At 42.8% G+C, this 27791-nt stretch overlaps 1 protein-coding gene across 8 annotated transcripts in view; it reads right to left on the reverse strand.

Moving 5' to 3' along the window:
- The window catches only part of SYN2 (synapsin II), a 442912-nt gene that overhangs the window by 39696 nt on the left and 375425 nt on the right, over window positions 1-27791 (reverse strand). For all 8 annotated transcript variants that reach the window (XM_073352278.1, XM_073352279.1, XM_073352281.1 and 5 more), the window contains 2 exons: window positions 25401-25475; window positions 22025-22127 (listed from right to left, as the gene is read on the reverse strand). In XM_073352278.1, coding sequence (XP_073208379.1) covers window positions 22025-22127; window positions 25401-25475 — 178 coding nt within the window. The remainder of the gene's footprint in view (window positions 1-22024; window positions 22128-25400; window positions 25476-27791) is intronic.

Here is a 27791-nt window from a genome sequence, read left to right on the forward strand (position 1 = left end):
AATCGCCTGGCATCTGATTTTGAGCCGCCAGACACCAGGGCAATTAGAAGAGCACAGGAAGGCGTGCTGCGCATCAGAGAGGCTTTGAAAAGCAGTTTCATGACTGGCCAGGCTTTGGTGTGACAGTTGTGTTTCTCCTTCCTGCAAACCCGCCCCCTTTGTTGATTTTAATTCCCTGTAAGCCAACCACCCTCCCCACTTTGAAATAAAGTAACTATTGTTTTGAAACCATGCATTCATTCTTTATTAATTAAAAAAAAGGGAGATAACTGACAAGATAGCCTGGGTGGGGTGGGGGAGGAGGGAAGGAAAAGGCCACATTGTTTATTGTAGCCACACTACAAATCAAACTGTTTGAATGACAGCCTTCTGTTGCTTGGGCCATCCTCTGGAGTGTAGTGGCTGGGTGCCTGGAGCCTCCCCCACTGCGTTCTTGGGCGTCTGGGTGAGGAGGCTATGGAACTTGGGGAAGAGGTCAGGTGGTTGTACAATGGATGCAGCGGGGGGTCTGTGCTCTTGTTGGCTTTCCTGCAGCTGCACCAGACACTTCATCATGTCTGTTTGCTCCCCCATTACCCTTAGCATTGCCTCCTGCCTCTGCGCTTCACACTCACTTAATGCTTTCCTAGCCTCTAACATTGAATGCCTCTATGCATTCAGCTGTGCCCTATCAGTGCGGGAGGACTGCATGAGCTCGGAAAACATGTCATGGCAAGTGTGTTTTTTTGGACTTCTAATCTGTGATAACCTCAGGACCAGAGATGATAGGGGGAGCCTAGAAACATTTGCACCTGGGGGAGATAAAAAGGGAGAGTACAATTTAAGATGAAACATTTCTGAGAACAAAAGGGAGACTCTTTCGCAGTGACTCAAGCAATGCACAGCAGACAGCACCTGTGCTTTAGGTACAAGGTCACATTTTGCCTTGAGCGCCTGTCAGTATGGTGACACATCACACACGGCTGGGCAACAGAATTCGGTTTCCATGCAGCCATAGTAAGGCAAAGGGTATGCAGGGTTGGCTTCTTATGCATAACATGTGGGATGTTTTCAAACTGCAGCGCCCTCCTTTCCCATAGCAAGCAATGGGTTGGGTTTCACATTTAAAAGGAGGGGCTGCGGTTTTCGGCTGGATGTGCAGCACACACCTCCCCCCACCCCACCACGTGGCTATTCTCCGGGATGATCCCTTTTAGCCAAGCGCAAACAGCCCGGCATGAACAGGGTCCTTTTACTGTTCCCTTACAAAAATTCCCCTATTTCAACCAGGTGACCATGAATGATATCACTCTCCTGAGGCTAACACAGAAAGATATAGACTGAATGTTGCTTGACTGCGACCAAAACCCAGGACCATTCACTGCCATGCTTTGTGCTGCAATGATTCCAGAATACTTTCAGAGTACCTCCAGGAGAGGTTCATGGAGATGTCCCTGGAAGATTCCCGCTCCATCCCCAGACATGCGAACAGACTTTTCCAGTAGCTGTACTGGCCATGAATGTATCCCAATTCTTCAGGGAAAATCAAACATTAAACACTATTTCTTTTAAACCCTGTACTGTAGTTACAAATGTGCACTCAGCAGCAGTGCCTTCTCCAGCTTCAGTGTTGGGGATCCCACCTTCAGAGGGTATTGGCTCCAGGGTGATGAAAAGGTCCTGGCTGCAGGGGAGAACGGATTCACCGCTTGCAGGGCCAGCTCCAGCTTTTTTGCTGCCCCAAGAGGCGAAGGGGGAAAAAAAAAAGAAAACCAAGCCTGGTTAAGTTGCCGCTGAAGTGCCACTGAAGAGGAAGAGAGGGACTGCAGGGCCCACCAAATTGCCGCTGAAGACCCAGACGTGCCGCCCCGATGATGGATGGAATGCCGCCCCTTTCTATTGGCTGCCCCAGGCACCTACTTCCTTCGCTGGTGCCTGGAGCCGGCCCTGACCGCTTGCCTGCTGCGCATTCTCCTCCTCTTCCTCATCCACAAAATCCTCCTCCCTGTTGTGTGAGACTCCCCCCTTGCAGGTGTCCACAGACAGTGGTGGGGTAGTGGTAGGATCCCCTCCTAGTATGACATGCAGCTAATCATAGATGCGGCATGTATGGGGCTCTGACCCGGAGCGACCATTTGCCTCCTTTGTCTTTTGGTAGGCTTGCCTCAGCTCCTTAACTTTCACGCGGCACTGCTGTGTGTCCCTGTTGTAGCCTCTCTCCACCATGCCCTGTGAGATTTTGGCAAATATATTTGCATTTCTTCTTTTTGACTGGAATTCTGCCTGCACAGATGCTTCTCCCTATACAGCAATCAGATCCAGTGTCTCCCTTTCGGTCCATGCTGAAGCTCGTTTGCGATTCTGGGGGGACTGCATAGTCACCTGTGCTGTTGAGTCTGCCACGCTGACCAAACAGGAATGAAATTCAAAAGTTCCCGGGGCTTTTCCTGGGTATCTGGTTAGTGCATCGGAATTCAAAGTGCTGTCGAGAGCGGTCACAAGGGAGCACTCTGGGATAGCTCCTGGAGGACAATACCGACAATAGTGCATCCACACTACCCCAAATTCAACCCAGCAAGGTCGATTTTAGCACTACTCCCCTCACCGGGGAGGAGGACAGAAGTCGATTTTAAGAGCCCTTTAAGTCAACGGAACGGGGTTGGTTGTGTGGATGCAGTCATTTTAAAATCAACCTAACGTGGCTAAATTCGACCTAACCCCGTAGTGTAGACCAGGCCTGAGAGGTGGTAAGTCGATGCTAACCACAGTAGTGAGGACGCACTCCGCCGACTTAATGTGCACGCCGCCGACTTAATGTGCTTAGTGCGGACATACGCAATCGAATGAATAAAATCGATTTCTAAAAATCAACTTCTATAAAATTGACCTAATTTCGTAATGTAGACATACCCTGAGGGAGGTGGGTTACCTATACAGATGCGAGAAGCTCTCCCGTTGGTGTAGGTAGTGTGCACCGCTGCAGTGTTTTAAGTGAAGATGAGCCCTTAGTCTGTGATTTTTAGTATCTAGCAAAGTTATGAATTTAGGCTTTCAGGCACCAGACTAGTCTTCTGAAGGTGTTGTGCAGGTTTCCTTTGAGGATGAAGATTGACAGGTCATATATGGAGCGATCATTTTGTGAAAAGTGTGCACTCCCAGGTTAAGAGGGTGTCTTTGTCTTTTATCGCTTTTCTGCATGAGTACATTTGAGAGTGTAGTGATTGCCTATCTGGTTTCACCAACATAATGGTTGTTGGGGCATTTGATAACTGGATGAAGTACACCACATGTTGTGATAGGCTTGTGCAGGCCCCCTGGACCTTGAAAAGTGTGTTGGAGACACTACACATCTCCACCACATCATCAACTTATCAAGACTACCCCTAATGGGAGCTGAATTAGCTATACTCTCCAAGGGTCTGAATTTTCCCACCACAGAACCAGATACCATACTAACATACTAGAAGAATTCTTTTGCTGACTCTGCCTCAAAGAATTCTTTCACAACAAAGATGACATCACCCACAACTACCAAGTCCCCACAGATAGTCATAAGAAAAAAGAATCATCTGACTGAACATCCTACGCCGCCCCCCCACCCCTGCAACCCAAGGAGAAAACCATACACTTGGTGATTACGTTGATTGCTTCAGGAAAAAAAATACTGTGAAATCCTTAACAAACATCACATCCACCACAATCTCTAGCTTGGTGTAGTTCAAAAGCTTGTCTCTTTCACCAACAGAAGTTGGTCCAATAAAAGCTATTACCTCACCTACCTTGTGTCTCTCATTTACATTCTTGTCCAGTGACATTTTGTAAAAAAAATTTTTTTTTACACAATGGAGCATAGTGGCTCTTTCTGAACCACTATCAAATCCTAACTCAACTTTTCACATCATCATGAACATTTTCATAAATGAACCCGAGCACCAAAGCCTCCACTGAACATTTAAGTTTTTTTAAATTCAAAATAAGATTTAATCTTAGTCAACATTACTTTGTTTTATAGCTTGAAATACAAGTTTAATCATGTACAATATTGTACAAACATTTTTCTAACAATTTAAATATATTGAACCCTATTTTTTTACTGGTGCAAAGTTATCACTATCTGCATCTGGGTGGGTGTTAGTCTACTGGATGCGTGTAAATGACTACATGGTCACTTCCATCCAGACTCTGTGTACCTCAGAAAGGGATTCTACCTCCTACAAAAGTCACATGAGTCAAGAGGTACTACTGATGCCGAATCGGAGAACATGTGACTGTAAGAAAGAGTCCTGAAAGACACATCATCATACTCCCTGAAGACACTGTTGTTCTCCTCAGGAGATGCTGGGAGTGCTGATGTTGAGGGCCTGGTGTGAGCAATGACCTCAACACAAAAAGTGCTGACTGTTCTGAAACACCCTAACTCCACCAATACAGGATGAGAGGATTGCCGCAAAGCTGGTACGGTTGATTTTGTGACAGCCTCATAGAGCAATTGACCATTTAGTAGAGGTCTGCAATTCCCATCCCATATTTCACACCAAGAGCATCAATGCAAAATTGGGAGATCAGTATACAGAGCTGTCAGGAGTTGCGGCGTCAACAAAGGTACCACTGTGGAACTGCTAGACATTTTCCTAATGCCCCAATATCTTGTACAGTGGTTTAGCTTCAGGCAGTGAGCTGGATATCAGTATCACTGACTTAAAGTGCCAAACAAATTGAGGCACTGAAAATAAAGTGAACAAATTGAGGCACTGAAAATCTATGGAGCCATCAGTTTCACTGTTAACTGTCCAGGATGCTTCATTAGTGAAGATGCCCTGCTGGGCTTGATGGGGAAGAGGTAGATCTGCATCCACTCAGACAATAATAGCTCTGAGTCCTGGCATTCAGCACCCTTGGCCATCTGTAGCTTCAAGAGTTTGCCCTTTGAAGCACTCCTGGCTGGCCTCTGGCTAGAATTACAGGAGCTTCCATGCTGTGCCCTCAAAGAAGGTTTGGACAAACTCTCCACATTTCTTCCGTGTTTCAGGTGACATCTGTAAGCATAGTTGGCACTGTTGCACATTGAGGCTGACTTCAAAGCGGACAACATAGCAAACATGGCCTTGTGTCTTGGACATTGTTCTGCCACATAGGTGGGACTGAAGCTGTTGAAAGGCATTTCTCAATAGATGCCTTACTTAAAGTAATAGTGGAAAATAAATAGATCTGGTGTGTCAAAGGAAGCGCTGAATGAACAGCCAAACAAGTGCTGAGTCAAGAGAAGTGCACAGCTGTAATGCACTGACGATCCCAACAAACTTGACACCAGTGTGCTGAGAACAAACTGGCAAAAAGAGAGAACAGGGATCAAAGCATCAGAAAAAGGACACAGCCACCAAGATCAGGGATGCCGGTGTACCAGAGTGAGCACTGAAGAGATGAGGCAAACAGATGCGTAAGCCCCCACACATGAGCCAAAAGCCCCAATAATTTAATATTTGTATGGGACCTGACTGGAAAGTAAGAGATGGCAAATGACACTCAGCAAGCTTTCCTAGAATCTGGAAGGCAGGAAATTGAAGAAGCGCTGTCTCCTGCAGGGAACTGACTGGAAGGGAATGTACAGAGAACAGCATTTATATCCTGCATTGGGTGGCATGTGGCACTTAGTGGAGGGCTTCTGGCTTCTGCTCTGCCTTACTACTGCTGCCTTCAAGGCTTAAAAAAACCCTTAAGTGTGAGAGTAATTCTGGCACACTCGAGCTAAGAAGCAAGTAATCCTTCACAGAAGGTATCTGTAGAGAACACAGAGTATATTTTTCTTCCTAATAAAATAGTTAATATGACTTATCTGGGCCAAGTGGTGTTCTGTACAAATGTACTTTAAGAATTAAGATGCTCTATATAATGTTCTACTAAAACTTTAAAAACTTAATGATTAACAGAAAAATTCAGACAATTCCTCCACAATAGAGGGCTTGACAAAGTTTAAACACACACAAAGCATCCTGTTTATAACTAGTCTGCTTGCAATATGTAGTGGTTTTTAAAATAATATTTAAACACAGATCCAAGTATTTCTTCACTACCTCATAGAGCTACTATTTAAAGCTTTGGAGTTTTCATAAAAAATGTTTCACAGAAAAAGACATCTGTAATTTATAAAGTGTAATGTGTTACTTTTGCAGATGTCAATAGAATCATGTTCTGCGGACTCATCGTGAATAATGGTCGTAAAACTCTTGTCAATTTTAACTTTTGCTCATATGTACTATAGTAACTGATTCCATAAGATGTATTTCTCTTAGCACATGATAACAATCTTCTGAAGAACAGTTAACAGCTCTGTGACCTACTTTTTAAGATATGAAGGAGAATAAATGCATAGCAATAGTCACAGGAACAGCAGCACCACCAATGAATTCATAAATGTTTAGAACCACTAAGTCCATGTGAGGTGTAGAGCTCTTGTGTTGTATAATGAAAGTGGTATGTAGAATCACTAGGCCAGACAATCCCCTCTGCCTGTGTGTGTGGAGGTGACTTAAATACTCAGATCTTGGCTATGAGGCTGGAGCTGGTTAAAAAGGGGGAATAAATGTCACTTCCATGATGTTCTTGCTACTTCTTCTTCCCACTCTGCAGAAGCACCTCTGTAGGTGCATTGTGGGTTGGAGTTCCATATGTAGAGAAGGCATGAGCAAGGGCCTCCATAGCATTATCCTTCTCAAGTCAGAAATGTTGTATTTGCTCTCCTTGTTCTGAGAACACCTTATGAAGTGGGAATGGGATCAGTAGGCAGTTGGAGCCTCTGCCATGGTGAGCATCAGGAGCTGCAAAGGGATCCACAGCTGCTGAAGGGAAGTCACCTTGGAGCTGCTATTGCTGAAGGATGTTCCTCCATTAAAGAATCTGCTTTCAGTGAAGGAGCAGCAAGAGCTGCCAACAAGAGAATCATGTGAACAGCCAGGCCAAGTTGGGCCATGGAAAAAAGGAGCGGTGGAGATAAAGAAGTGGTGGGAGGCAGGAGTGTGGATCTTGCATTTGGGGGTGGGGTGAGGGTGGTGTGGGAGAAGGAGATGGTGGGAATCTTGAGGTGGATATGGGAGGAAAGAAAGCAGAGATGGAGCTAGGCTTTGGAAGGGGCTGTATGCAAGAGGTGGCCTAGGGCGCATGAAGGAGTAATTGTTTATGGAATAGGGAAGGAAAAAAGAATGATGGAATTTGTGTATTGTGGGAGAAGGGGTGGAATTGACTAAAAGAGAAGGGGGGGAGGAGAAATGAGGTTCAGTGGGGATAACAGGAAATTAATTGGACTGGAGAGCAGTGACAGAGTGAGATCTGAAAATTGACTGACTATGGAGAAAGGAAGTTGTTTTGAATTGCCTGTTGGTGAGAGAAATTAGTGCAAATGTTCTTGGGGAGTAAGCAGAACTGGGTTTGTATGGAAGGGGACTTTTTGATTGTGAGAGGTACTGATTATGAATGTGGGAGTTATTTTAACTGTGAAGGTGAGATTTTAAGTATAAGAAGAATCATTGATTTTAGGGTAAACTAATAGTTTGAGGATAGTAATTTAGGCTGAGTAGGAGGTAAGGGGAATTGCTTGTGTGATAGGGTGGAGGTGGCCTGATTTTGAAAAGAATGGAGGCATTGACAGAATCTTAGGTTGTTTGTATGTGTGTGGCTGTTTCTAGAGGTTATGACAGTAGTAGCCTCAGGAAGGATTGGAAATCTAAGCATGACTGGGAGATCAGTAGGAGTAGTGATTCAGGAGAGACATGGCCTCACTACTAAGAGTTAGTTCCTGCTAGGAAAAAGTTTAGTCATTCTCTGGTGAGTCTACTGGCAGAAATGCTCACAGAAACAGTAAATGCTAAAGAATAGCCAGAGAAAGTGAATTTAAATGAATTTTGAGTGCACAGACCTGACTATCTGCATTGGAATCCAGATTCTAGGAGTTACGTTTATACAATCAGGAACAGAAACCGAGCATCTGATTTCTGTATCCTACCAAAAAAAAATGGCCACAGCTGCAATTTAAATTTTAAAAACTCATGCATGTTCTATAAACCAAAAATCTGTGTAGAAATTATTCAAGATATAAATACAAACGATAAGTGCATTTGAGAAAACTGTAAGCAGTTCGCAGAGAATTGGTGAACCAAGAGGGGAAATTCATCAACAAATTACAATGAGTTATGTGTCCAACTCTATTAATCAGTTAGTTTATTATCATCAAGGTTACATATCAAAAGTATGAACTAGTATGTAAAAGGAAGTCAGCCAGTGGAAGTATAATATTTTGAGTGATAATGTTAATAACCTACACCTATAAAAGGACACATGGACTGAGGTGATAGTTAACCATGATATACTTAGGATGGATTCGCCATCACTGGAAACTTTTAAATCAAGATCAGATGCTTTTTGTTTCTATGCTCTAGTTCAAATAGGAATCAATTCAGAAAAGTCCTATGGCCTGTGTTATCGGCCCTTCTGGCTCTATAATCTGTGATGGGATTGGAACTTGCTCACTAGGACCTGAACCAAGATCACTAACCTATTTTACACAGGCCGCCAATTACCCTTCTGCTGGTAATGGCTTTCAGTTATTTTTGACCTATGCTGAATTAGAACTAGAGACATAGAGGTAAAAAGCTCCCAATTTCATTACTAATTCCCTCACCAATAGATGCAATCCTAATACTTTTCTGCTTACGATAACTGATGATCTGTTTCTTGAACAATCTCTGGCAAACTTCAATGGACTTTTAAAACCAAAATTAAATTACTCTATGTACTGTTCAATATACTTTACTGACTGTGGTACAACTCTGATGCTTAAGGAACTGAAACTTATTTCACCAGAAACCTGCTGGAAAAGTTGTAATTCGAAATGGCCATTTTCCAGTCCTATAGTGAACATTTAGCTGACACTTGGCTGGGAAACGTGAATCCGCACAGACAGATGTGGTTTCTCAGGTACATCTAGGGGACATATTTACCTTTAAAAGATTAATCTTGGCCTCCTGAAAATCCAAAATTTCATATAGCACAGACTAGTGTGCAATATGGTGTCAGAGATTTCTGAATAAGGGAAAGTCTTGATCAACTGGGCAAACAAGTTTTACAGCTGGATCTGGTTTCTTTTACTGAGCTAAAATATGGTATCAACTAATATCAGTCCATGGTAGTTGATAAAGTGTAAAATATGCTCCTGATTTTTGGCCAGGTCTCAAACAATACAGCAATTGGAATTTTGCTGCTGAAATGCAATTCTGACAGAAAATTGTGGGTGCAGTTATACAGCACAGGTGCATACATTTAGATGCCTAACTACCTAATTTAGGGCTGCAAATTACTGATAGATTGTTTTTGATCTGTTAATTGCAGGCCATGTTAAACGTCTGACCACAGGTGCCGGCTTCCTCCTTGCCCCAGGAATGCTCAACCCTTACTCCACCCCTTCTTCCAACCCCTCACCTGCGCCTCTTCCTCCCCCTGCTCCTCCTGCACACCGTGGAACAGCTGACCTCAGCAGGCAGGAGGTGCTGGGAGGGAGAAGTTGAGTGGTGGGGTTGCCAGTGGATGGGAGGGGAGGACAGGGGGAGCTGGCTGGCAGTGGGTGCTAAGCACCCACTAATTTTTTTCCCGTGGGTGCTTGAGGGCTGGAGCACCCACAGAGTCAGCACCTATGCTTGTGGCCCTCTTTATTTAATGACTTACCCAGTGAGATTTTCTGAATCAGATGGGGTTATGGAAAGAAGAACTGATGTCCCATGTACAGGAGTACCATTCAGTATTCCTTACATTCCATTTTGATATTAAGATTTTTATGCCTTATTTTGTCCAATACTATGTCCTGAGTTTGGAGCAATATCAACTAAGTTAGAAAAATAATTGAGCTTAATCTCAGTGTCCATGGGAGAAAAATATAACGAGGCTGAAAGTTTTCCAGTACAACAGCAAGTGACTTAGCGCTCTACCAATGAAATGCCAATTAAAAGCACTGCATTTTTTTAAAAAAGCCTAAATTGGCTGAACATAGTCTACACTGAATGGTGTTTCCAGTAGCTGCTGCTTAGCTGTTTTTTCCAAGTTAGGATATTTTACACAAGTATTTGCCACAACTTTCCCAAAAGCTGATGTATAGCCAGTTGGGGGTATAAGGTAAGTACTTATGATATGATGTAATTAGACCCATATCAATAAATCATGTGAAGTAGTTACTGGACACTGTGAATTTCTAGTTCACTAGCTAATAATGGTTTGCAGTGACTGTATTTATTTTGCTACATAACATATGTTTGTTGTATCTTTATCTAAAAATACAACAAGAAGTTAATGAAAAAAGAAGCCCATCACTGGTGAATACAGCCTTTTGGAATGTATAGTGTGGCAAAGAAACCACATGGGAAAGAGAGGGGGAATAATCCAACTATTGCACTGTGGTTGGTTAATGTGTTTGAAATTAGAAAAGTGGTGAGCTACCAGGAAACCATTAGTCCAGCCAGCTAACCAAAGAATCTGTTGTATCAGCCCTGCTTACTCCATTTCTTTGACCATAACTGCATAACAGACACTAGATTGAAAGAAAAGGAATACCTGTGGCACCTTAGAGATTAACAAGTACTCCTGTTAGTCTCTAAGGTGCCACAAGTACACCTTTTCTTTTTGTGAATACAGACTAACACGGCTGCTACTCTGAAACCTAGATTAAAAGAGATTTCTTTAATTTTCACACAGTTACACTGATTCACATTGGCCATACTCTGTTGCATCTTGGGATATAAATGGTGAACTGGGGCAAACTACACTGTAAAAACAATACCTTAAATATTGTTTATCTTTTAGATAAAATGTAAGCAATCCTAAACTTTATTGGTGCTGGTATTTACTAAAAGTAGATAATATGAAATTTGTTTAAAAATATTTTAAGTGAAGGTAAGAATATCTTGCTGCCTGATTATCCATATTTGAAACTATTCAGACAGATGCAATCCAATGATAACCTTGACAGGAATGAGGGAATAGTGGATTTGGTATTATATTTAGGGACCATCTTTTTATGGCCAGATTGTGTCCTTAATCTGGAGTGTGCTTGGGATGGTGCAGAGCTGTATTTCCCTATGGGCACCATCCCTCCCTCAGGTCCTGAGTATATAAGATTCATTGTTCCTTAAAATTATGGAGCCTGCTTTCCTCCATGGGCCAATAGGACCATGACCTTAGTTTCTTCCCTTTATGTTGGCTTGCACTCCAGGGGCCAACCTGAGCAAGAAATCTCTAGCATTTTCGTATGAAATCTGTAAAAGATAATGCATTTAGGGTTGATGATCCATCACTGCATTAGTATACTGTATTTTTTCCATGTCTGTGCTCCAAAGAGCAAACTCACTAAACTTGTAAATAAATTTATTGGCACCTGGGAGAACATCTTTAGAAATCTGTTTGAAATTAAAAAGTTATAACACTTGTAAAATAAAAACCTCGATCTAATGTGAGTTATATATAACAACAGCTGGATCTTATATACTGCTTTTCATCAATACTTGATGAAGCTCTTTACGAAAGAGGTCAGTATCATCTCCATTTTACAGATGGTGAAACTAATAAATTTATTTGTTTTTAAGGGCATGTCTACATGGGGAAATTAGTGTGGTATAAGCTAAAGCATGAATTTAAAGTGCACAAACTATTCTGCACTAACTCCCCATTTAGAAAAGCTTTAAGATTCCTACCTGCTTAAAGCTGCAAAAATATTCTGAATGAAATCTGAAATGTTATCAAAGACTGTGGTTTATAGATCTACAGGTAGGAAGCTGGTTTCTGCAGGGAAGAAGGTCCTGTAGATTGATTATAGGGTAGGTATCAGTAAAACTCAAAACCAATTCAGTATTAAATACAAATCAGAAGGATGCTTCTGTGGGGCCAATGTAAAGGATTTGATCTAATTCAGGGTCTTGTACCACCATTATAAGTGCATCTTGTGTAGCTTCTTCCAGTTTTGGTTTTCCAAGAATGAATTGTGGAGAGACGGCACTCACTAGTACTCTGCAGTGCAAAGCAGTGTCCAAAGTATCAACTCTTGCTGCTGTGCAGCAGTGTGTAAAAACTAGGGAAGCATATTTTTTACATTTGTCATTCTATCAATTACATAATAAGTATGAAAAGAAGTTGAACCCTGTAAATTGACATTAATTTGATGTTTTATTAGCATGAACTTGTGAGACAGTTAAAGCATAGTATGACATAATACATGACATAGTATTCTTGTCAGCAAGTTAAGGAAGTATGGGCTGGATGAATGCACTATAAGGTGGGTAGAAAGCTGGCTAAATTGTCGGGCTCAACAGGTAGTGATCAATGGCTCCATGTCTAGTTGGCAGCCGGTATCAAGTGGAGTGCCCCAAGGGTCGGTCCTGGGGCCGGTTTTATTCAATATCTTCATAAATGATCTGGAGGATGGTGTGGATTGCACTCTCAGCAAATTTGCGGATGATACTAAACTGGGAGGAGTGGTAGATACGCTGGAGGGGAGGGATAGGATACAGAAGGACCTAGACCAATTGGAAGATTGGGCCAAAAGGAATCTGATGAGGTTCAATAAGGATAAGTGCAGGGTCCTGCACTTAGGACGGAAGAACCCAATGCACAGCTACAGACTAGGGACCGAATGGCTAGGCAGCAGTTCTGCAGAAAAGGACCTAGGAGTGACAGTGGACGAGAAGCTGGATATGAGTCAGCAGTGTGCCCTTGTTGCCAAGAAGGCCAATGGCATTTTGGGATGTATAAGTAGGGGCATAGCGAGCAGATTGAGGGACGTGATCGTTCCCCTCTATTCGACATTGGTGAGGCCTCATCTGGAGTACTGTGTCCAGTTTTGGGCCCCACACTTCAAGAAGGATGTGGATAAATTGGAGAGAGTCCAGCGAAGGGCAACAAAAATGATTAGGGGACTGGAACACATGAGTTATGAGGAGAGGCTGAGGGAGCTGGGATTGTTTAGCCTGCAGAAGAGAAGAATGAGGGGGGATTTGATAGATAGCTGCTTTCAACTACCTGAAAGGGGGTTCCAAAGAGGATGGCTCTAGACTGTTCTCAATGGTAGCAGATGACAGAACGAGGAGTAATGGTCTCAAGTTGCAGTGGGGGAGGTTTAGATTGGATATTAGGAAAAACTTTTTCACTAAGAGGGTGGTGAAACACTGGAATGCGTTACCTAGGGAGGTGGTAGAATCTCCTTCCTTAGAGGTTTTTAAGGTCAGGCTTGACAAAGCCCTGGCTGGGATGATTTAACTGGGAATTGGTCCTGCTTTGAGCAGGGGGTTGGACTAGATGACCTCCTGAGGTCCCTTCCAACCCTGATATTCTATGATTCTATAAGCTAAATGTTGAATTCGTAAAATTTGTTCATATTTCTATAGCATGTCTTTGGTGTAATGGTGATGGCAGCTGAGTATTCAAACTGAGGTGAAAAGAACAGAAACTAAATGAACAGATCTGATAATGGCACAGAATAATTACTTGGCTTTCCTGCTGGTAAACCTGACAACCAATTCTTCTAGCTGATTCTTTAATTAGCTTTATTACTCTCTAACAGGACTTTGACTTTACAGACACAGTCCTTTGCAGTATGAAAGTAAATCTGCAAAGGCTTCCTTTTGCCCTAGCACATAGCCAGCTACTTTTTAAATACAACAGTCTGTAGAATACTATTCTGTCCCTAGGACATGGGTTGCCACAGGTATTCAGAATGATACCTTTCTGCTGGAAAAGCCAACTAGAATTCATCAGAAATAGCAGTGGCAGCAAAAAGGAATGACTACAACATAGTAAAGATGTAGCTAATTTTTTTTTTTAAAAAATGTAGGAATATTCTAGAGAACGTTTAACAGTTAGGCAAAGAATGCTCATAAAGACCCCCTCTCTAAGAGAATAGTAGGGATCATAATCAGAGTTTCAAGTAGAGCTGGTAAGAAAATGCCAGTTTATTGAACTTGAAATATCTTGTGAAAGGAAGTTGGGTGTGATGAACTTTCACCAAATCACAGGCAAGTTTTCATTGGACTTATCTGGTTGCCTGACAAACTGCTGGGGAGTCTGGGCTTCTAAGGCCCACAGCTCCAGGGTAGCCCCATCATGTGGACTGCATGGGTCCCTGGCTCCAGTTACAGCCCCACCATGCCAGGGCTTCCAGGTTCCCTGCCATTGAGCTAGAAGCTGAAAGCCCTGCGAGCCCCATGTCCACAGCTGTGTGACTCGAACTGGCACTCTCAGGACTTCTAGCTTCCCTGCCGTGGAGCAAGGAGGTCCTTTGATGGACTTAGAATCATAGGGTTAAAAAGGACCACAAGGGTCATCTAGTCTAACCCCCTGCCAATATACAGGATTTGTGGTGTCTAAACCATCTAAGATAGATGGCTATCCAGCCTCCTTTTGAAAACCTCCAGTGAAGGAGCTTCCACAACCTCCATAGGCAGTCTGTTCCATTGTCCTACTGTTCTTACAGTTAGGAAGTTTTCCCTGATATTTAATCTAAATCTGCTATGCTGTAGTTTGTACCCCTTGCCTCCTGTCCTACCCTCTTTGGCAAGAGAGAACAACTTTTCTCCCTCTTTTTTATGGCAGCCTTTCAAGTATTTGAAGACTGCTATCATGTCCCCCCTTAATCTCCTCTTTTCTGAACTAAACATACCCAGTTCCTTCAGTCTTTGCTCATATGGCTTGCATTTCATCTCTTGATCATCTTTGTCAATTGCCTCTGGATCCTTTCCAGTTTCTCTATATCCTTTCTATACATTGCTGACCAAAATGGGACGCAGTACTCCAGCTGAAGCCTAATCAATGCTGAGTAGAGCAGTACTATCACCTCCTGTGACTTGTATGCAATGCCTCTGTTAATGCAACCTAAAATTGCATTTCCTTTTTTTTTTTTTTTGGTAACAGCATTGCATTGCTGACTCATGTTGATGTTGTGATCCGCCACTACTCCCAAATCTTCTCAGCAGTGCTGCTGCCAAGCCTGCTATCCCCCATTCTGTATTTCTGCATTTGGTTTATCTTCCTTAACTGTAGCACCTTATATTTGTCTTTTGTTGAATTTCATTTCGTTGTTTATAGCCCAGTTCTCCCAATTTATCAAGATCCCTCTGAATTTTAGCTCTATCCTCCAAAGTGCTGGCAACCCCTGCCCAGCTTTGTGTCATCTGCAAATTTGATCAAGATGCTCTCTATTCCTACATCTAGGTCATTAATAAAGATGTTAAACACCAGACCCAGAACAGATCCCTGTGGAAATCCACTGAGACCTCCCTCCAATCTGACATCATTCTATTAATAGTTATTCTTTGTTTGCGGTTGTTTAACCAATTATGTATCCAATTAATGGTAGTTCTGCCAAGCCCACATTTCTCCAGCTTATTTATCAGAATGTCATGTGGGACTGTGTCAAAAGCCCTGCTGAAGTCCACCACATTCCCTCTATCCATCAAACCAGTTACCCTGTCAAAGAAGTCAGAAGGTCTGTAGCTCCAGAGCAGCCCCACCATGCAGGTGAGCAGGTAACCAGCAAGTCTGAGAGTCTGAAAGCCCTGCGCCTCTGGTACAAGAGCAGTCCACATTGTCGGGCTGCCCCATAGCTGCAGAACCTGGCAGCTGCTGACTGAAATTGATACTGCTAATAGTGGCAGTGAACCTCACAAAAATGTCAATTACAGTCTGTAGCTGTTGGTCTTGGGAAGCACAGCTAGTTTTGGAAACACTATGTGTCAGTGTTTCTGCAACTAACATTTTTTTGGATTTCCAGTTTACGAGAAATTCTGAAATATCGACATTTCTTGCAACCTGGAAACCCCACATTTCAACCAGCTCTGGTTTCAAGGGGTCATAACTACATTTATTGCACACGCCAACTATAGAACATTGTTTCAACTTACTGTCATTTCTGGTCTCAGAGTTTTAGATCTAACTTTTTTCTCCAGAGAATATATGCAGAACACAATGGGCACATATACATCCTTCAAAAATGGATGCTGCAACAGAGCTTGCTCAAAAACAAAAAAGGTAAGTTTTTCATCAATTTTTTTTTAATTTGAGAAAATTGTGGGTAAAGATGATTTGTGGAAGTTTTGCCAAACTTCTCCCCACATTTTCATGACCAAATGTTTATATTTTTCACTGGAAAAAAATCAATTTTTCCCAAAATATTACTAGCTGTAATGCTGAGTCACAGATATAGGAATACATGCCAGCTTTTGAAGAGTACCACTCCAATAAGTGTGTCAGGATATGGCAAAGTAGATGAGTGCTGCCCCTTAGTTTCAAGAGCAGTGCAGCTGCAGAGATTAACTGATTTAGGCACCAGAGACAGCTGGAATGGTTTGCTGTCCACTCTTAATTAGTGGTTACATCAGCCTCTTCCAAAGATAGAGCCTGCTCCTAAGACAGGACACAAATTCAGCATTTTTTATTCTGGGGACAGATCTCCGTAACCACAGGGAATAATGCTTCTAATGGAATGTTGTTTGTACAGATGCTGAGGGAGAGGCAGAAGTGACTGCCAAACCCAGAGAATAGCATTTTTGAGCTGATGGAAGAGCGGGTGTTTCACTTACAAAGGGCCGCAAAACAAACAATCCATATTCTCTGTGAGGAGCCCTGAAGAAGGGGGTGGGAGTTGGGGTATAGCATGACAGATGTGTTGTAGTCCTGCAACACCAGTGGCAGTCAAGGTCAGCACTGCCAGAGAACAACTGGAGATACCACTATTGTTAGCCAGCCAGTCCCAAAACATTAATTGATGCCATTCTTGATCAGTTATATGAGGAAGGAATAGAAGCTGCTCCAATGTTAATCTTTTCTACTCAGTAAGTGCTAAGGAATAATAATTGTATTGGTTTCAGGAAGCAGCACCTTCCAAGCCAGGGGAAAAATCCTCCTGGGGGGTTGGTTAAAAAGGAGTGCCTGTGTCTGCATGGAGAGAAGGAAGTGCTGCTGGTGAGAAGTTTGACCTAACCCAGAAACCTAATATATCTAGAAATCTGTATTTTAAACTGTAATTGTTGATAGCCAAAGACATTGAAAACCATTTATAAACATGTGAAAGCAAAACATGAAACCCCATGAGGAAAAACTCTAAAAGAGGCTAATATTTGAAGATGAGGGTCTGTAGATTTTTCGTTTTCAGAATAAGACTTATTTCTTACTCCAAAATGCTAAGTGTCTGTAAATTTGCTTCAGTGTGCTTAGCACTTATGACATATTTCTGTCCTTATGAATTCAGTGTATTTCAAAAACACTTCCATATTATTTATGATCACTCACATCACTGGTACAAAACAAGTATGCTAATAATATTACATGCCCAGTTAGGAGGCTTTAAAATGCAAATAATTAGCTGTTTGTTATGGAAAATGTGCCAAACAACAGGAGAACCACATTCAATCCACCTACCTGTATAAGAGAAAACTATTTCAGAACAATGAAGAATAGCTGAGCCTTCTTTAGACTTGGATAAAATATCAAAGAAATAACACTTGCATACAGTGAGCATTCACTGGACTAAATCATAAATAATGGATCTCTTTAGAAAAGGTGCTTTAAAAGTACAGCTAGAACATAAAGTTCATGAGACATAACATGGTGTCAGCAGTTTGTATCTGATTCTGGTACTGTCTATTGCTTAAAGATTTTGAGGACTGAAAAGAAGCAGAGCTTTAAATCATGAAAATCTGAAATGACCATCCACAGCACAAAACAAACCAGCTAAATTACCAGGGGAATATGATTAATGATAACAGCATATAAAATGAAAAGCGATGGGCAATATGAAATTCGGTAATCAGCTTCCAGAGGCCAGAGCTAGTGTTATTTTCATAAGACATACAATTATAATAATAATTTAGAGTTGGTTTTCTTTCAGCATAAAAGTCAAGAAGTAATGCACCTAGTACCACAGATATCCTGATATTGTGAGTCTCTGCTTACGTATGTCCCAAATCATGAACCTTGTATTATACAGAGGGTATCTCCCTAGAACAGTTGTTCTCAAACTTTTGTACTGTTGACCCCTTTCACATAGCAACAGAGGTGAAAGTAAGCCGGTATGCCTCAGGCCCTTTAAATTGCCTCCAGAGTCCCGCTGCTGGAGCCCTGGGGTAGCGGCTGCAGGGCTCTGATGGCTATTTAAAGGGCCTGGGGCTCCCCTGCTTCTACTGCCCCGGCCCTTTAAATAGCCTCCGGATCCCCGCCGTTGCCACTCCAGGGCTCTGGGGGCTATTTAAAGGGCCGGTGCGGTAGAAGCAGGGGAGCCGCAGTCCCTTAAATAGCCCCCAGAGCTCTGGGGTAGCGGGGGCTCCAGGGGTTATTTAAAGGGCCAGGGCTCCAGCTGCCTCCGCCGCCCCGGTCCTTTAAATAGCCGCTAGAGCCCCGCCGCTCCCCCAGGGCTCCGGTGGCTAATTAAAGGACCGGGGCAGTAGAAGCAGGGGAGCCCCGGGCCCTTTAAATAGCGCTGGAGCTCCGGGGGGCTGCTGCTGCTACCCCGGGGGGGGTGGAGAAGGAGGGGGGCACTTACCTTACAGGGTGGGCTGGGGCTGGCTCTGACCCCCTCAGCCCCGCCCCTTCCGCCCTAGGCCCCGCCCCTTCCGGGGGCCAGAGGTGGCCCCAGCGTACTGGTAAGTTGCTTGACTTACTTTCACCCCTGCATAGCAAGCCTCTGAGTGCGACCTCCCCTTCCTTATACATTAAAAACACATTTTTATATATTTAACACCATTCTAAATGCTGGAGGAAAAACGTGGTTTGGGTTTGAGGCTGACAGCTCATGACCCCCTGAGGGGTCCCAACCCCCAGTTTGAGAACCCCTGGCCTAGACAGAAAGTGTGTATTTACAAAGGACCCAGTCTTCCTGTCTGAGAGGATGTGTTTGTTGAAGGGGTCCTAACATTGCATCTGAATTTGACTTAAGTGTACCTATGTTTTTTATACATTGTGTGCGCATTGTGTAGTGGTCTACTATTTTAAGTCAGAATTTGTATTATCTTATTGTATTGGGTGCAAGTGTGTTTATACAGTTTGACATTTAAAAAGTCAGCATTTACCCTCTGTTATCAAACCATGTCTGAGACACCACAGGTTTCCCCCTATCCTAAAGTAGGCAATCTTTGTGGTATCTCAGAACAACTGTGCGGTAAATGTTGACTTTTTAATAGCGATCACTACAAGTTTATAGGAAATCACAGATTTTACATATATCATGAATCTGATCTTCTAGAGCAGTTCTACATCTGAATGGATAATACAACTTTTAACAATCAATGCTGATGAACATGTCACCATTTCCAAAACAATTCAGCTGACTCTGTAGAGTAGCAAAGAATTACCATACTTCTATCAGTTCTGTAATTTCAGTGCAGTGTCTATTATATATGATATTTTTAAATGGTCCTTAAGTAGGCTCACTACTGTTGATTAGATTTTTTTCGAAAAACAGGAGTATTTCTGGTGCAGATGGTCAGGGCATGTGCTCAAAAGGAGGAAGAAAAATGAAGTACTGTGCATGTCTCTTATGAGATTTTCAGTCACAACTTTTTTTTAATCAGTGAAAACATTTTTCAGACCGGTCACAGGCACTGGTCCTCATCTAGAAAGGTACTGAGTGCATGCTAACTTCAGTGGGAGGTGCTTACCATTTTGCAGGTGTTGCACAGAACCTTGCATGATTGTGCTCTAAGTCCATGGTAAACTGTAAATTCAAGCACTATCCTCTATTTTGAATTAGCAGAAGATCAAAAAGGAGATTTTTTTTTATAAAGGGAAAATGTACTTCCACAAGCTTACAATCGGCCAGCTTAACCAGCTTTATAGAAACTTAATAAAATTGAAATTACTGCATTGCTGAAAACAAGCATGGCAGACTTCAACTAAACAGGGAATATTTCAGAGAGAGTTGCAGTATACGAGGAAGTGAAAATAGGGGGTTAGAATGGAATGGCTTTCATCCTGCTGGATGTGTACAGAGTTGTTTTGATGTGGCCAAGCATACTGTCTGAGGAAACAGGAGCTCTACAGTTTACATTCTTCAAGATGTGAGGGAGCTACTACTGATGAACTCTAATTTTTGAAGAGTACAGCACTGAGTTTGATCCTGCGAGCTTCTGAGCACCCTCAACTACTACTGATGTCAGTGGGAGTCGTGGGTGCTTAGCAGTAGACAGTGATGACAAATGAATTTTAATTGCATTTTTAAGCAGCTATATGTATTTTCTTCTTTTGGAATCTCACAAGCAGCACACAAAAGACCAAACCTTTTGCTTTTACTTAGAAATGGATACCATGATCCGTGAGGGGACAAAACCAGAACCTCTGTCTGGATACCAGTGTACTTTGTTAGCTTTGTTAGCTTTGTTAGCTTGGATAAAACCACCCTTGCTTTTGTTTTTGCAAAATCAGAACCTGACCGGGGCGGGGGCTTGAGTAAAATGGAACTGGGATCCTCAGGGCAGACTGTCCTGAGATGCTGAAAGCATCCTGCGTTGTTAGATTGTAGTGGAGTGGATTGGCCGCCCACAGACCCAGAGTGGGAGGAGCCCCTCATTGAACCCTGGTGGGCGGAGCCATGCCACACTCAACCCTCTCACCAGAAGTCAGTGGACGGGACCGGAAGTAAAAAGGCGTGCCAGAGAACTCCGTGAGGAGGCAGCCGCCGGAGGAGCCTGACGCCTCCTGTGAGCTCCCGAGCTGGGAGGCCACTGCAGACCCCGAGGGAGCCGAGGACTGGCCTGGACTGCCAGGGCCACTTACAGACCCTAGCACGGAGGAGCTGCAAACACGGACAGAGGCCTTCTTCCCTGACAACCAGGACGACCCTCTAAAGCCAGGTACACCCTGAGGGGGAGTTGGGAAGTGGGCCAGGGGTAGCCGACCCCTGTCTGGCTGCAAAGCTGACAGCAAGCGAGTCAACGTGTTGCGGTCAGGATCCCCGCTGACCCAGTGGCAGACCACTCTGCCGCTGCTAGGGCCCTAGGCCAGGACGCAGTGGAGTGGGTGGGCCTGCTTCCCGCCTGCCACCCCAATCTGTGGGTGGCAGTCTCCCCCTCTCTTAGGCAAGAAGCCAGTGCTTGTCAGCCCTCCGCCAGAGCTAGGAGGCCCGACTGTTTGCTCCTCAGCCTGAGTGCAGGCCTGAGCCCTTTAGACTCTCTACTGCCCTGCCCCGATCAAGGGCCTGGGCTAACTGGCTGTTCGCTGCCCGGCTTGAGTACAGGCCTGAGCCCAAGACTCTTTGCTGCCCCGACCAGGAGCTGGGGCTCCGTAACTGTGTTTGTTGTTTGGTCCTGATCACAGGCCCGAGCTCATGTCTCCCGTTGCCCCACTGATTCCCCACATCAGGCGACCCCCGGAGACATAGTGGGGTGGACTGGCTGCCCACAGACCAGGAGGGGGAGGAGCCACTCCCTCCAACGGACTACATAGATAAATAATCTGTGATGGCTTTTTTGGGGGGTAGGGTGGGGGTAAATCAAATGATCAAGAGCCATCAGGTCTAGAAACTCCTATATCATTTTGAAAAACCCAGCAGTGTCTTCTAGCAATGATGGTTCATGGGGTATCAGACCTGAAAATTGCAATTTAAGCTGAAAAAAAGGCACACAGTGAAAACAACGTTCTTAATTTGCCTTTCCATGTAAAGATATACTTTTGTTGGTGTTCCCTTGGGATAGTGCTGTACACAAATCTTACTCCAAAGTAATATTGGTGAGCCCATTTAGGAAGGAAAGTTTAAGAGTTGGGAAAATATGACATCTCCATTTGGTTTTGTTTGTAGTGTGTGTACATTTCCTCAGACACTAGAAAACATTGCTGTATGATATGGTTACATTTTCCAGCAAGCTGTTCCCCGAACTTGGTTATGGGGTCTTGCATTATGACTTAAACATTGTTAAATACACTACATCCTCAAATGCAAACAACCTGAACTGGATACCTAAATCATAGGTAAAGTGGTTTTACTTAGGTTTTTTAACAAGGAAATGCTTACATTGACAAGTATGGCATATCTTACCTCAAAAATATAATCCTTTCCATCCTTGCCATGTACAGCTTTGACAGCACAGATATCCAAACCCCCAAACATTTCAGAACAGGTGTCAACCCAGAGCTTGTACCTGTTGTGTAGAAAAAATAGTTCCCATCAGTATAAAATCAAGTCAAGTCCTCATTATTATATAGGCCTAATTTGATAGTTTGTTAGCTGGACAGTTGTTTTAAATTCACTATTCTCCTGAGTCTGTCAGCTTTACTGAATTTTCATTTACTATAGTAGTTTCTTCGAAATACTAGCCCAGTGTCCACTAGGCACAGTGTTGTGGTGTCACAGAGGAGCTAGCTCCCTATTTCTTGAGCTGGTGATATACTGGCCCTAGCTCCAGCATAGTTTAGAATACCCTTAAGGCTGATCGAAACCATGAATACTGGTACCTGCCCCTAAACCATGAATATTGGTCATCCATCATCTGACAGTAGCTGGAGCTCAGTAGCATTCCAGCCATGGTTCTTCTGTCTTTCACATGCTCTTTATGCTCAGGCCAAGAGTGGGTGGTGCAGCTACTTATGCTGGTTCTACACCAGCCAAGGACTCCCCAAAAGGCTAAATCATCAGCTGCTGAGATCTAGCCAAATTCGGAACCTTCTTTGCTGCTGGAGTGGTGCCAAGGAGCCAAAGTGAGGTAGACAACTGGGGCCACTCTAAATCTGTGTACATGAGCAGAGCTCCAAATACGCTGTTACGTAACTGTTGCCTGACACTGGCTCCGCTGCTTCTTAATTCTGGCTATTCTTACTATTCTATCAGGAAAGCTAATATCTGTTTTGAAACATGGGAGTGTCTTTATCTTCAATATTTTACTGTCCATAAATGTATTCAACATGGTCAGTGATAGGTTATGAAGAAATCATTTAAAAGTAAACCAACACAATGAGAATGGACAATAGAATTTTAAAGGATGTTTCAAAAAAGCTATAGAAAGGATATAATTATCTGCTAAATTCTGTCGGGTTTTGGAATAACATTTCTGGAACTATTTTGGTTTAATGCCCATTAAACTATTATATTTTATAAGACTTTTCTATATGGAGTGTTCTATTGATTTTGTGTTCCTTACCTCAAATATTTTAGATAGTGTAATATAGTAAGTTAGGCCCTTTTTAGACTCTTAAGCACATTACCTCTTACATTACATTTTATTTATAACCTTGTCTTTGCTGGCACAAAGGTATATTTTTATAGTGCAATAACTAATGTGTGATAGTTATTTCTCTGTAAAATCCAAAGTGGAGACAAACCACTTCTAGTGTTACCACTTCTAGTGGTAGCTAGGTGAGGTCAGCACTATACTTCCATCCCCTCCCTCCCACCTGGGGATGACTAATTTACTTCACAGTAATATAAAAGTGCCTAGTCTCCACTATGTGTTTATTGTGGGATAGCTAATACGTGTAAACACACTTTTTTTTTTGGTCAGGGAAGATGTAGCCTCACTTTCTGAAAGGACAGAGGAGCATTTCAGCTCACTTTCACTTCCCCCTCAGAGTACAGAGCTATCACTGCCATGCTGAGGGATCTGTCTACATCAGGGGTGGGCAAACTTTTTGGCCCAAGGGCCACATCTGGGTATGGAAATTGTATGACAGGCCATGAATGCTCACAAAATTAGGGGTTGGGGAGCAGAAGAGGGTGAGGGCTTCAGCTGTGGGTGCAGGCTCTGGGGTGGGCCAGAAATGAGGAGTTCAGGTGTGGGATGGGGCTCCAGGTTGGGGTACGGGTGGAGGGGGTTGAGGGCTCTGGGGTGGGTGCTCTGGGCTGGGACCGAGGGGTTCGGAGGGTGGGACGGGGATCAGGGCTGGGGCCTGGAGTTGGGGTACAGGAGAGGGTCAGGGGTGCAGGCTCCAGGCAGTGCTTACCTCAAGCAGGTCCTGGAAGCAGTGGTATGTCCCTCATCCAGCTCCTATGCAGAGGCATGCCCAGGCGGGTCTGCGCACTGCCCCATCTGCAGGCATCTCCCCTGCAGCTCCCATTGGCCACAGTTGCTAGCCAATGGGAGCTGTGGGGGCAGCGCTTGGGGCCAGAGCAGAGTGCAGAGCTCCCTGGCTACCCCTCTGCATAGGAGCTGGAGAGGGAACATGCTGCTGCTTCTGGGAGCTGCACAGAGCCATGTCATACATGGAGCAGGGCAAGCCCCGGACACCACTCCCTGGCAGGAGCTTGAGGGCTGTATTAAAATATTTGAAGGGCCAGATGCGGCACCCAGGCCATAGTTTGCCCACCCCTGGTCTAGCTGGAAGGGGGCAGGCGCTGGACAGCAGGGAGCTGTCATTCCTCATCTCACTTTGTTTTCATCCTTGTAGAAAAGGCTGACTTTCCTGTGTCTGTCAATTCACAAGTGGGAATGCGTGACTGTAGCTTCCAGACTCAGAGAAACTGAAGGGAAAAATGTTATCATTAGTGAAGAAACTTTATTTTACCTTTTCACCACCTAACCACACTACAAAAAGGTGAAGATCTTTTAGCATCATGAAAACAAGGATAGGACATTTTTACTGTGCATAATTTGTTTACCTTCAAACAATGGCAACAGTTACAGAAGTAGAAAGAAGAAAAATCTCACAGCCGCAGTAAGACTCCAGAACTCTGTTTTCAGGGGACAGAGGCCTAGATACAGCTGAGGAACATACAAAAGTGAGCAATATCAGAGTACTGGGGCTAAGCTCAAACTGGTATGGAAGGGAAGAAAGAGCTTGATAGGGCTGTAGGAAGGGTTGCTTGATGGGTAGAAGAAGGAAGCAGTGGTGAACCTAACAAAACACCTGGACTGGTGTCATGGGAGACACCTCAGTACATCCCAGCAGCTGAGAAGAAACTTAGTGTAGTGTAGAGGTCTCAAGAGGGAAAGAATATGCCATTCAGCAGGGCTACAAAGAAGAAAATGCTTTGTGTGTCTGAAATTAAGACCAACCTGTTTGGTTGCACAGGAAAAGAAACTTTGCCCAAGCTAAAAAAAATATATGGATGGATGAAGGAGAGAAAAAGTACAATATACCAGGAGGAGAAGTCTGCTGGGGAGAAGAGGAGAAATGCATCAGAAGAAATGACTAGTCGACTAATGCTGTGGTGGTAAAGTGCCTGAATAGAATCCTGACTGGCTTGACGGTGAGTGCATAGATTTAGATTTAGGAATCTAAATAAGGATGTGGGAGCTTACCTTTAAGGCACTCACTATTTGGAAAACCTTGGCCATATTATCTCAATGAATTTTTCAAAAGGAACTCTTGGACCTTCAGTTAACACTACTTGCACTAACATCAGCCATGGGAATTTTTAATTAATTTAAAATGAAAATTATTTAAATTTCTAATTAGTCCATACATGAGGCTACACTTACCTATCTGACATAGCGATTTGTTCCAACATTGCAGAGCCAGTGTTTGTCTTCCAGTTTCCAGATATGGAAGTCCTCCTGAGATAAAAAAAATTACAGACACAATATTAACTGAGTACCTATTGCACACTTACATTTATTGTCAATAAACTGAACAGATATCTTCACCATCTGTCTTAAGTTGCTCTTATTTTCACACAACTATGATACCAATGGTTACCTCTGTTTCTCTCCTCCTGCTGCTTACCATATAATGTCCACACTGTGAAGAATTCAACTGATAACATAAGTCTCAGTAAAACATCATGCATACATTTTATAAAGTATGATAATGGCAGTTCCCCATGCCTTGTTGCCTGTTCACTTTCATAACTGTTGTGACAACTGTTGGTTAGTGGTGAGATCAGTAAGACTATTATGAAATTGCAGCTACCAGGGGTGAGTATGGATGCACCAACATTGTGAACTAATTCTAAATGCATAGCAAATAACAGGAGACAAAGAAAGCTTCACGTCCAGATATCAAATCCATTCCAAACTTTCATTTTAGCCAATTATAGAGTTAGGCCCTAACAGTGATATTCAGATGCATATTTTGAACCACTCCAAGGTTCAGGACTGTTCAGAGTCATTGTTCCAGTTTGACCCTAATCAAGATAGACTCTACCTGTGAAATCTGGATTTAGCTTCAGGCCCTGATTCTGGACCCTTCTCTAATTTAATGTAATTTAATTTATCTTTTATTCCTAATGATGTCATTTTAAAGCTCATTAACAAAAGCTATCATTTACCATCTCTCTTTTGGTGTCTATAATAGATCATCATCATCACCACTATATTTTATAAATGAGTACCTTTTATAACATTTTGGCTTTTTAAATCAACGATGATGAACAGTACAGAGAAGAGGAATGCACTCTGTAATTGTAAAGACTGTATTAGAAATGGGCAAAGGATACAAACAGTCTAAATTATGACCTTTTGTTTCCTGCTGGCAAAAGAACAGCAACACCTGTAATTTATGAGAGTGAATTACAGTGGCACTAGGCTTGTCTCCATCTTTCTATAAACCTAATTATGAGCTTGGGAAGAGGTATCAATCCACAGAGTAAAAGATTTTAAAATATATTAATTGAACAAACAGATGTACTAATTATGTATTAATCAGGGAATCAAGTCCTAGCACATTAGAGTGCATTACACTTGTGCCTATCATGTATTTTCAGCTCATATCCATCTTTGTGAAGTTTGAAGAGAAGCAATGTCTTAAAAGAAACAAAGAATGAGAGATTAATATAACACTTTCTACTAGCTCAAGTATAAAAGGCTTTTACTCCCCTCCAGTTTGATGAAAAATCACTTGCATTTCTATTCTGGCCAGTGACTTCTCTCCATGAAGAGGTACATAAATTACCATACACTGTACTTGCAATGCTGATGTGGTGTTTTGATACTACAGTACAGATTATTACTTTAGACTGATGTGAACACTACACATTAGTTTTGTTGTTCTTTTGGTCAGAGAATTATGAATTCAATGTGTGTTGCTTTTGGAAAGAGAGGGTGGGGATTTAAGATTAGTTGGTACTTTTGTACATATGTGTATGTTTTCATTGTGCTCCACCCTTTTTAATTATATTTCCTTGAAGTCAGATGTAATGAATCCTGTACTGGTAGTTGTGTGTGTGTCATGAAATCTTTTGAGGAGCTGTGGTATTTGGAGTGATCCAACACTGCATTTTGTCTATAATCGCCACTGACAAATGTTAAACATCCCTTTTTTTGTGAGTCATGGATCCAGATTATACCACAATTTCCCACAGAATTACAACACAGAAGCTCTTAATAACACTTTTTAAACTACAAAAACAAATGTTTTGCTGGTATTTTCTGTGGTGGCTCTTTAAGTACTCTGTTTCTGTGTCATAGCAGAAAATGAGAACCAGCTGTAGAACAAGATACTACTGACAAAACTTATATGAATGCATATGAGGTGTTGTACAGTGATTTGGTAAATCGCCTGTTTTTCATGTTGCTTTAGAGTATATAGCAATAGATTAATATTTCTTCATAAGAATCTAGGGGAATAACAGCTAGGCTCACAGTGTTCAGACACAATTCCCTACCTTGGAGAAAATGGAGATTTTAAAAAAAGTCTGAGGAACATACCACCATTTTAATTCAGTTTTTGAGGTCTGTTTTCCTATTTGCATTTTCAGAGTGGAAAAAAAAAAGCGTTAAATGTGGTAAATAGCATGAGTGAGACTCCTAAGAGAATTCTGGTCTTCAGTCAATCCAACAAATCTAGGGCTCAGTGCTGTGAAGCACAGAGTGCTTTAAACTCCCATCAACTTCACTGTTGATGAGGTGCAACACCTCAAAGAAGGAGCAGCT

Source organism: Lepidochelys kempii, chromosome 7, assembly GCF_965140265.1.
Source record: "Lepidochelys kempii isolate rLepKem1 chromosome 7, rLepKem1.hap2, whole genome shotgun sequence".
NCBI classification, from domain to species: domain Eukaryota; kingdom Metazoa; phylum Chordata; order Testudines; family Cheloniidae; genus Lepidochelys; species Lepidochelys kempii.